At 45.9% G+C, this 9779-nt stretch overlaps 1 protein-coding gene across 1 annotated transcript; it reads left to right on the top strand.

Annotated features, from left to right (window-relative positions):
* Positions 1–5552: 5552 nt before the first annotated feature.
* LOC123088039 (RNA-binding protein 2) lies at positions 5553–9779 on the top strand. Its single transcript, XM_044510187.1, has 6 exons — positions 5553–5709; positions 7503–7606; positions 7703–8066; positions 8148–8209; positions 8783–8864; positions 9359–9779. The coding sequence occupies exons 1-6, from the start codon at positions 5661–5663 to the stop codon at positions 9472–9474; spliced, it is 777 nt and encodes a 258-aa protein (XP_044366122.1). The 5' UTR covers positions 5553–5660; the 3' UTR covers positions 9475–9779.

Raw genomic sequence — 9779 nt, 5'->3', positions numbered from 1 at the left:
ACAGTGTATGCATATTTCAACATAACAACGACTAGAAGAAATCTCAAAATAGATAGTTCATCATGAGTGAGATACGGGCGCAATGCGGAAAATATTTCCGTAATTATTGGCATCCTTTCATTTAAAAGTGAAATGCAGTTCTTTTAGACACGGCAGATCCTTTAACTATGGAACATGAAGGAGGGGAACAGTTACGGAGATGATGACAGTGCAACTAACATAATGAAGCATACAAGGACAATGATGCCCTTATCAAGCAAGGCATCAACAGTAACATCATTCAAGTGTCCAAGTCATAACTGAACTCTGAGAAAATAACTGGAAGCAGAACAGTAGAAAGAGTATCTACTCATCACATGTAAGGTTCAGTAAGCTAGCAGGTCACAAGATAATCTATGTACATACTAACAGATAACACAATCTTGCATCTGCAATATGGATCAATGTGAAATTTAAGAGTGAGGAGATGCTCCAAGCGAACAATTCGGCGCTGTTCTTCGATAATAAGATGATGCACATCAGATTCATACCAAACACAGAGGTGATCAAACCAAGTAGTTCAAGCCTGCATGTTTACTGGCATCTGAAAACTACAGAACGGAGCTTCTTCCGACACCTAGAGTCCACACGTCTGACCGAACACTTGACTTGCTAGCTAACATCAGCACTTAAGTACGGGCTTAACATGAAACAGAAACCCATATATCAGTGACCAGAACCTGAAATGCTGATCTTCACCAAAGAAAAGAGAGCTACAAAACCATCTGATGCCACAGTAACTGAGCAAATCTTTCACTGTCGCCGTGAACCATCATCAAAATGTCTCAAATCTTCCACAGTAAGCCATGGACGGTCTCAAAATGTCTCCAAATCAGGCACCCCTGTGCAGCAAAACAAAGTGCACGGCGTTTCACAGTCCCCCCTCAAAAGACTTGCGCCGCTGCTGCGACCTCTGCCCGTGCTGCGCCCAGGGCACCAGCGTGATCTCCGCCATGTCCCGCGGCGGGCCGGGGCTGCCGCACCCCGCCGGCGCGCCGACGCCGTCCCCTCCGCCCTTCCCCTCGCCATCGGAGCCACCGGCCTTCCGATCAGCGGCAAGCGCCTCGGCCTCCACGTCGCACACCGCCGCCAGCAGGTCGATGGCGCCGGCGTCCTCCTCACGCACCACCGCCATCGGGGCCTCTGGCTTGGGCGCCGCGAGGACCCTCCCGCAGCCCGGAGGGTACCTCCGCACGGCCGAGAGGCGGCGCGTGACCACCTCCGCTGCCGCCGGAGCCCCGGTCCCGGCCATCGGCCCTTCCGCCCCGCCGCGATCGTGCCCCGCGGTCTCTGGGAGGCGAGCCGCCGTGGGGGTTGACGAGGGTTTGGTGGCCGCGCGCGCGCAGGGGGGCTTGGGCGGTGGGCCGGCGCTGGCGGCGGAGGGGGCGGGGGCCGGGCGGCGGGGTGGCTGGGCCGCATTGCCCTGCTGGCGGCCGCAGCCCGGCGGGAAGCGTCGGACGGCGGAGGCGAGGCGGCGACCGGCGGGCAGCGGCGGGAGGGATGGTGGTGGTGGTGGAGCCGTCGCCATTTGGACTGTAGCGAGGCCTCGAAGTTCGTACCGAACGAATGGGAGGAAGATTTGCAGAGGAAGGAACCGCCGAAGGAAGATCTTTTTACCACGGTCAATTTGCTCGGCCGGACATTTTACACAATCTAAAACAAAAAAAATGCATTTCGATATAATATTACAAAAAAATAGTTTCACTAAAAAAAATTATTTTCTTCAAAGAAACTTCTTTATCTATTCATCAAAAATTGCATCCACGTCCGCAAACTAAACCTGATCATGGACAGCCCAGCCCGACGACCGAGCCTAAAACACCCAAGCTTCGAGCTTGACGTTCGGGTCGGGCTTGCACTCCATTTTGCAGCCTGAAAGTGTACTTAGACCTGGCTCGGTCTTTGATTTCTCAGCATTTCGGGCTGGGATTTCAGGGTTATATCCATTTCGGGCCAGGGTTACACGTGTATGTTCTATGAAACATCATTCGGGCGGGGCTTTCGGGGGAGCAACTAATTAACGAGCGCTCCTTCGGCAGTCTCGCAACGATCAGCGCTACTTGGCGCACTCACAGCCATTTGCCACGTGTCGTGCTCTGGATGCTTTCTTTGAAAAAAAATTTACGCACGCGTTTTCGGCTTTTTAAAAGGTTTTTTTGAATTTTTTTACCGGTCTTCCCTAGCTTTTCGACCAAAAAAAATTTTTGGGAAAAAAATTGCGCAAAAAAATGCATTTTTTCGCGAGAGTCATGATTTTTTTTCGTGAGAGGCACGGTTTTGCTTCCGCGAGAGGCATGGTTGTGCTTTCGCGAGAGGCATGGGCGTGCCTCTTTCGGAAAGGGAAAAACGCGTTTTTTATTTTTTTTCTTTCGCGAGAGGCACGATTTTGCTTCCGCCAGAGGCACGGTTGTGCTTTCGCGAGAGGCACGGGCGTGCCTCTTTCGGAAAGGGAAAAAAACGTGTTTTCTGTTTTTTTTTTCTTTCGTGAGAGACACGGTTTTGCTTCCGCGAGAGGCACGGGCGTGCCTCTTTCGGAAAGGAAAAAAAACGCATTTTCAGTTTTTTTTTCTTTCGCGAGAGGCACAGTTTTGCTTCGGCCATAGGCACGGTTGTGCTTTCGCGAGATGCACGGACGTGCCTCTTTCGGAAAGGGAAAAAACGCGTTTTTTGTTTTTCTTTCTTTCGCGAGAGGCATGGTTTTGCTTCCGCCAGAGGCACGGTTGTGCTTTCGCGAGATGCACGGGCGTGCCTCTTTCGGAAAGAAAAAAAACGTGTTTTTTGTTTTTTTTTCTTTCGTGAGAGGCACGATTTTGCTTCCGCCAGAGGCACGGTTGTGCTTTCGCGAGAGGCACGGGCGTGCCTCTTTCGGAAAGGAAAAAAACACGTTTTCTGTTTTTTTTTCTTTCGCGAGAGGCACAGTTTTGCTTCGGCTAGAGGCACGGTTGTGCTTTCGCGAGAGGCACGGGCGTGCCTCTTTCGGAAAGGAAAAAAACACGTTTTTTGTTTTTTTTTTCTTTCGCGAGAGGCACGGTTTTGCTTCCGCCAGAGGCACGGTTGTGCTTTTGCGAGAGGCACGGGCATGCCTCTTTCGGAAAGGGAAAAAACGTGTTTTTGTTTTTTTTCGTGAGAGGCAAGGTTTTGCTTCCACCAGAGGTAGAGGCACGGATGTGCCTCTTTCGGAAAGGAAAAAAAACCCGTGTTCCCAGTTCGGTTTTTTTGTCGGTTTTTTTCGTCCGATTTTTTCGTGAAAATAAAGTTCATCAAAACCTATCAACATGGGATCTAGTTTTGAAGATCTCGACGCAAGGAAACCAATGGCTAAAGCGGTTCAAGATTTGAAGCACGATTTAAGAGATAAAACATTTTGAATAAACGGATCTACGAAAAAAGGGAAAACTTCCAGGTTGCGACAAGTGGCGCACATGCAGCGCACCACTTGTCGCAACCTGAAGAAGTTGGAGTGATCTCCTCAAGGAGTACTCTTTAATTAGTGATTTCGGGCTTTCGAGGTTCATGCTTGTTTTCGGGCCGGGCTCAGGTAATATTGGTATCATACCTGGCCAAACAGGGCGGCACGCGGTAAACGTGCCTGGCACGACACGATTAATAGCTGGGTCGTGCCGTGTTGACCCACGGGCGGGAGGTCGCAGCCCAGGCACGGCCCAGCTACTAATCGGATCGGCCCACCGGCACGCCAGACCCGCTAGTACGTCTGCTATTTGACGCACTGAGCGTTTTTAGTCTATTTTTACTTGTTGGGTCATATAGAAATGTATAGAAAAAATAAAATAAATAAAAAATCGTAATCTGGCTCATCTAGCTCATCCTGATTCTGGGAAGGTTCTTTTCTTTTTCTATTCTTTCTTCTTTTCTTTTTCTTTTTTCCCATCTTTTTAATTTTTGCTTTGTCTTTCTTTTTGTCTTTTTGTTTTTTTACATTTTTAAAATTGGGGTGAACATTTTTTAATTCAATTTTGTTCATCAAATTCAAAAAATGTTGATCATTATGAAAAATGTTCATGAATTTTTAAAAAGTGTTCGTCATATTCAGAAATTTTCATAGAATTCAAAAAATGTTCTTAAATTAAAATTTGTTCGTAGAATTCAAAAAATCTTCTTGAATCCAAAATTTGTTCGTCAATTTTTGAAAATTGTTCATCAAATTCGTAAAAATCCAAAATAATGCATTTAAATTCAAAATATTTAACCAAAATTCTAAAAATGTTCATCAAATCCAAAAAATGATTGTTCTTGAATTTGTGAACATTTTTGCATTAGTGAATATTTTTTGAAATTATAAACTTCTTTTCAAATCTCAAAATTTCTTTAAGAAGCAAAAAACAAAATACCAAAAAAACAAGGGAGCCCCGCACCTGGGCCATCTCAAGTTCGAGCGTGGGAGAGCCAGGGGTGCGCAGTGCACCTTTCCCCAATCGTCCAGTGCGCTGAATAGGAGCTCACTGTATGCGGCGGGTCTGAGGACGCTATCTCGGGCTAGCGTCCCGCGGGCCTCATTGATGTTGGCCGCATGAGATCGAGTTGCTTGCGTAGGCCCCATAGTTTGAGTGGTATATGGGGATTGAATTGTAGTTGACCCTCATGGTGCTTCTGGTTGTCGATCTACTTGAAGATTGTGCACAACAAGTATTGGCCTCATTAATGGTCTCCTCCATGACATGAGAACATGGCGGGTCTTAGCCGAAGGGCTTGGCTAGCATCGTTGCTCACACTCCAAGCCGATCCAACTTAGCAATCGAATGTTGCGTGAATTCACCAAAGCGAAAATCACATCCAACGCAATGTACTCCCACATATGTATATGTTACAGATCGGTCGAGATGTTAGAGGAAGGGGGGGGGGGGTCCGCTCTCAATATTAGATTGTGACAACCCAATCGACGAGAAGGATTAGACCACACAGATGAGAGTTGGCAGGCAAAGGTGGGTGAAAATGAGAAGAGTGGAATATGAGGAAAAGAAGCAGGGATGATAAATATACATGTTTTTGGCACAACGAGTCAACAAGAACTTGTCATACCATGAGCAAGAATCACACCGCATATGAACACCACTTCCCTTTTTTACCACACACAAAAGTATGAAGTCTTTGGGAATGATAACGTTTTTTCTTATCTTATTAGTGTAATATACAATCACCGGTTAGGGGGGTGATCTCTGGAAACAGGCTTTCCCCCCCCCCCCCCCCCCCCTTTATATTATAAATGAAGACACAAACGGTCGAACCGATACAAGTGGTGAATTAGGGGCCTGATCCCCAAATATGAATATTTTCATTTTCGAAATGTTTTTTTGAGGCATATTTTCGATATCTTCTTTTTTGGGGGGAATTTTCTGGATGCTTACGCGGCCCCACGGAGAGAACTGGACCGTTGTTTTAAATAAAAACTGAGATCTGGGCCGTGTCCTGATTAGACGAACAAGCCCAGACAGACACGGCGCACCAACAAGACAGACAGTCCAGGGATCCCCCAAGTCGCCCCACCTCCACCCAAACCCAAACCCAACCCCTGCTGGCTCGCCCGCTCGCCGCCGGCCGCCGCCCAGCACCTCCGCCGACCCCCGCCCCCGCCCCCGCCCTCGCCCCCGCCGGACGCCGCCCCCATGGCGGATCCCTACCGCTCGTACCTCCCGTCCTCCTCTCACGACAGAGGTACGCGTCGCCCGGACCCCCACGCAACCGGGTCTCCTGTTCCGCGCGATCGATTCTCGAGTCGGGGAGACGAATCTCTAGACGATGGGTGTTGGGAGTGGCGCGGGTTGCCGCCCCTTGGTCCGTCTGTAGAGTTAGTTCGTGCATGGTGAGGTTTTGGGTAATTGGGCTGTAGATTGATTGCAGAGGAGGGGAACCTTTGTTGCGGTAAAATTTGTTCGACTCGGATGAATCTGTGTGTATTCTGGATCGGTGTCAATCTGCCAGTGCTCGGTGGTCAGGTTGTTCCGTTGAGTTGATTAGTTTCTAGCCCGCGGCGAGTTTTAGCAGCATCCCATACCACACTGCAACTGCTACTGCTACTGCTAGGGCATGGTTGATGGTGTATATATACCTCTATGGTCCAGATAGGTGTGACCTGTGATGTCTGAGTTTGTGTTGACCTGGATGAGTTACGGCTCTTCACGGCAAGAGTAATCACGGAGCGCACGTGAATCGTATCCCACAAGAGTAACGGCATTTACCGCCCCCCCTCCAGAAAACGTGTTGCCAGACAAAAAGATACCGAATCGTTTTAATGTTGTCCAATTTTAGTACCAAATCCGGTGATGAATAAGTTAGTATCTCAATTTGATGCTAATCTTCGCACATGTCCATAGCGGTAGCTCCCCGCGTTTGCAAGCGGGACGTCACCGGTACGAATCCTCCAATGTTACTTTTTTTTAGCAAACTATGTTCGATATTTACCGTCACTTGTGCGCGCAACAAGATTTAATCATCTAAAGATTAAAAAAACTAGAGGTGTGGGATAAGCACGTCGAACTCACGTTCCAAGGGGACACCAAGAGCGAGCTACCACTGCACCATGGTTGCATATGTGTAAAACTTGCGGTCACAGTTTTCCTATAAACTTTTCAGGAAATTTGGAAATTCATTTGAAAATTCCGCATGGTAACTTCTGGTATTTTCCAGTAAACATGGTTACCACAAATCCTGGCCCTTTGGTACCAATTGCTTATTCGTGTCATAGAGTGTTCTTTGTTCGGTTTTAGGTGATCGCGGGGAAGGAAAGGATAGCTTTCCCGCTATCCATGTGAGCATTTTGCTATTTGGAACTGGCTTTGGTAAGTAGGTTTGGAGGAATATGAAGTGTGCTAAAAGATAGTGGAGTGTAAGATTGCCCTGAATCAGGCGGTTTATGTTGTGAGGGTTAATGTGATGTTGTACCTTTTTTTTTCTTTTGAGGGAATGTGATGTCGTATCTGATACCATGTGGTCCATGGAAATCATTCTTGAATTGAACTTTATAGGTAGGAAGAACCTCTATGGTTGTCAAGGCAGTTTGCCGTTGATAGTTGTTACCTTTTTTATGATTATACTATTGTCTATTGAATGTTGGAACACAAGATATAGTTATGGTGTATATATAGTTGTAATTTTGGAAGCACTCCCTCGTGCCAACTGTGGACAGTGGACCCATTGTTCAATCAACTTAGTGGCTACTTCAGTTGCATTCGTTTGGATAGATTGTCGAAGTTGCTGAGTTGTCAGAAGTGCAAGAATAAGCAAAACTCCATGGACATATTTATACATGGTGAAAGATGAATGTAGGAAGTTGTATGTAGTTTGCATTCATATACATGCATATATGCCTGTTTTGATGAGACGTACCTTCTGTTTTATCTCTTTATTTCCTTTTCTTTCTCTTTTGATGTGGAAAATGACACTTATACCGCATTATAAATGCCTAACATGGATTTTGTTGCCATGGGCTAATTTTGTTTTATAAGCAGTTCCACTGGGCGGTTATCCTGGGTATGTTCCACCTGAGGAATCATCCTATTATGCTTCAAAAATGGCTGCTCTACGAGGAATACCAAATGTACCTAGAGTTGATGTAAGACAACTTGACTTTAGCAGATTTATAGTTACTAGCAAGAGCAAGGTAAATACCTTTTTGGTTTGTCACACAGCACATTGTTTTGATCCACAGGTACCATTACAGTCAAGAGCTTATGGTTTGGATATTCCAGCAGGCGTGAGCCATCCTGCTTATGGTTTGGATGTTCCCACAGGCATGAGCCATCCTGCTTATGGTTTGGATGTTCCAGCAGGCGTGAGCCATCCTGCTTTGGTTGGCTTGGGTGCACTGCCGGCTGGAGCTAGGCCGCGAGGACCTAGCCCTTTGGAAGACCCAGCTTTAGTCCAGAGAAGTTCTTCACTTGGCAAAAGTGTCAGTATTCCGGAAGTTGAGCGCCCCAAACCTGTTTTGATCGTCGATCGGCCATCAGAAGATGAATCCAACATTCTTTTTGTTGATGGTCTCCCAACTGATTGCACCAGGAGAGAAGTAGCTCGTATCCTTTGTAATCAGTATTCTCTGCATCATATTTTTGTGTCTCATTAGTTCCATTTGCAACCTTAACTTCCTCTGGAAGATTTGTTCCGTCCTTTCGTTGGCTTCAAGGACCTCAGACTTGTGCACAAGGAGCCCAGACGTGTATGTCCCGTGCTTTTTCCAATGCATCATTTTTTCCACACTCCAAACAGTTGGGTAGTTCATAATCAGTCACCCATTCACTTACAAACCCGTGCACGTGCGAATTTGTATGAGAACCCCATTTTGCTAAATACTCCCTCCGTCCCAAAATAAGTGTCTTGAGCTTAGTACAAATTTGTACTAGGGCTAGTACAATATTGAGACACTTATTTTGGGACAGAGGGAGTATACGTTTATGTGGTGAAATGTAAGCAATTGCAATGAAGCATATTTATTTGAAAAAGTACGTGGGATATTAGGACAGAAATTAATTGTTATTACTTATAGGTTTTGAGTACCTAAGGCTCTAAAAGTAACAGAAATTATGGATGTCAAATTGCGTCAAGTTTTTATTCCTGAACTTTATCTTGGTATTTTGTGTCAACTGCAACGCGTTACCTCATTTTCTTGGTTAATGAACAAATAGCTACTTCTGCTTGTCTACATTTGCAGAGTCGAGCCCCCTTATTACTGGTGAAATGTCCTTTTTTAACCCGATTTCGAACTCACTTTTTTACCACTTTCCTCTTGCAGAGTGGTGACAAGGCTTATGCTCTGTGCTTTGTGGAGTTCAGTGACGCAAAATGTGCAGGGACTGCTATGGAGGCTCTCCAAGGTTCTTGTTTCAGTGGCGTGCATTTGTTGCTTTGATACTTTCACTCTATGTTCCTTCATACTACCTCCGTTCCTAAATATAAGTCTTTTTAGAGATTCCAATGCGGACTACATACGGAGCAAAATGAGTGAATCTACACTCTAAAATATGTTTATATACATTTGTATGTAGTTCTTATTGAAATCTATAAAAAGGCCTATATTTAGAAACGGAGGAAGTATATCTTTTAGTGTAGGCATTAACTTTTTTTTTGAACAAGAATAATCACAGCATACTTATAAAGTGTCAATAGGAGCTTTGCAAGTATTGAAAACACATGTGTCTTACACATTTAATATACAAAACCAAATGTTGTCTCTGTATGTTTGCTATTCATGTATCAACACATGCAAAAAAAAACAAAAAAAAACCAAGTAGTATTTGCTAGAACCAACTTCTAAGAATAAGCGATTCTGGGCCGCACAGACTGAACATCAACATTTGTTGTTTTGCAGAATACCGCTTCGACGAGAGGAAGGTCGACGGCCCGTTCCTTAAGATCCAGTTCGCAAGGTTCCCGTTCCGACCTCCGCCAGCCCATGAAGATCGGAAACGCCTTAGCGCTCGCTGATCACCGTCATCTATATATCTCCCCCCTTTGCCAGCAGGTGTATTGTAGGCAGTGGGCCATTGTAGATCAGCTATGTTCGTTCAGCCTGTAGTAGCAACCTGTGATGGGCCTTTGTCAGCTGGAGATTGGCTAGCTAGACAGACTTGCCTGATACCCACCTGCCTTACTGGGCACATTCGCCGTGTTCCCGCGTCACATTTTTCGCGGGTGGATATGCTAGAAATGATATGACATTCGGCGTGTTCCTGCGTCACATTTTTTGCGGGCGGATATGTTGGAAATGATATGCATAAACTGTTACTGTC

The sequence above is a fragment of the Triticum aestivum genome, chromosome 4A, assembly GCF_018294505.1.
Source record: "Triticum aestivum cultivar Chinese Spring chromosome 4A, IWGSC CS RefSeq v2.1, whole genome shotgun sequence".
Taxonomy (NCBI): domain Eukaryota; kingdom Viridiplantae; phylum Streptophyta; class Magnoliopsida; order Poales; family Poaceae; genus Triticum; species Triticum aestivum.
The sequence above is the reverse complement of the archived record's forward strand: the minus strand, read 5'-3'. Positions and strand labels throughout refer to the sequence as shown.

Bases quoted from the DNA above. Each gene is read 5' to 3' on its own strand.
- LOC123088039 (XM_044510187.1), top strand. From the start codon at position 5,661: ATGGCGGATCCCTACCGCTCGTACCTCCCGTCCTCCTCTCACGACAGA. The intron at 8,210-8,782 runs GTATGTCCCGTG...TTCCTCTTGCAG, and splicing joins TGCACAAGGAGCCCAGACGT to AGTGGTGACAAGGCTTATGC. The intron at 8,865-9,358 runs GTTCTTGTTTCA...GTTGTTTTGCAG, and splicing joins TGCTATGGAGGCTCTCCAAG to AATACCGCTTCGACGAGAGG.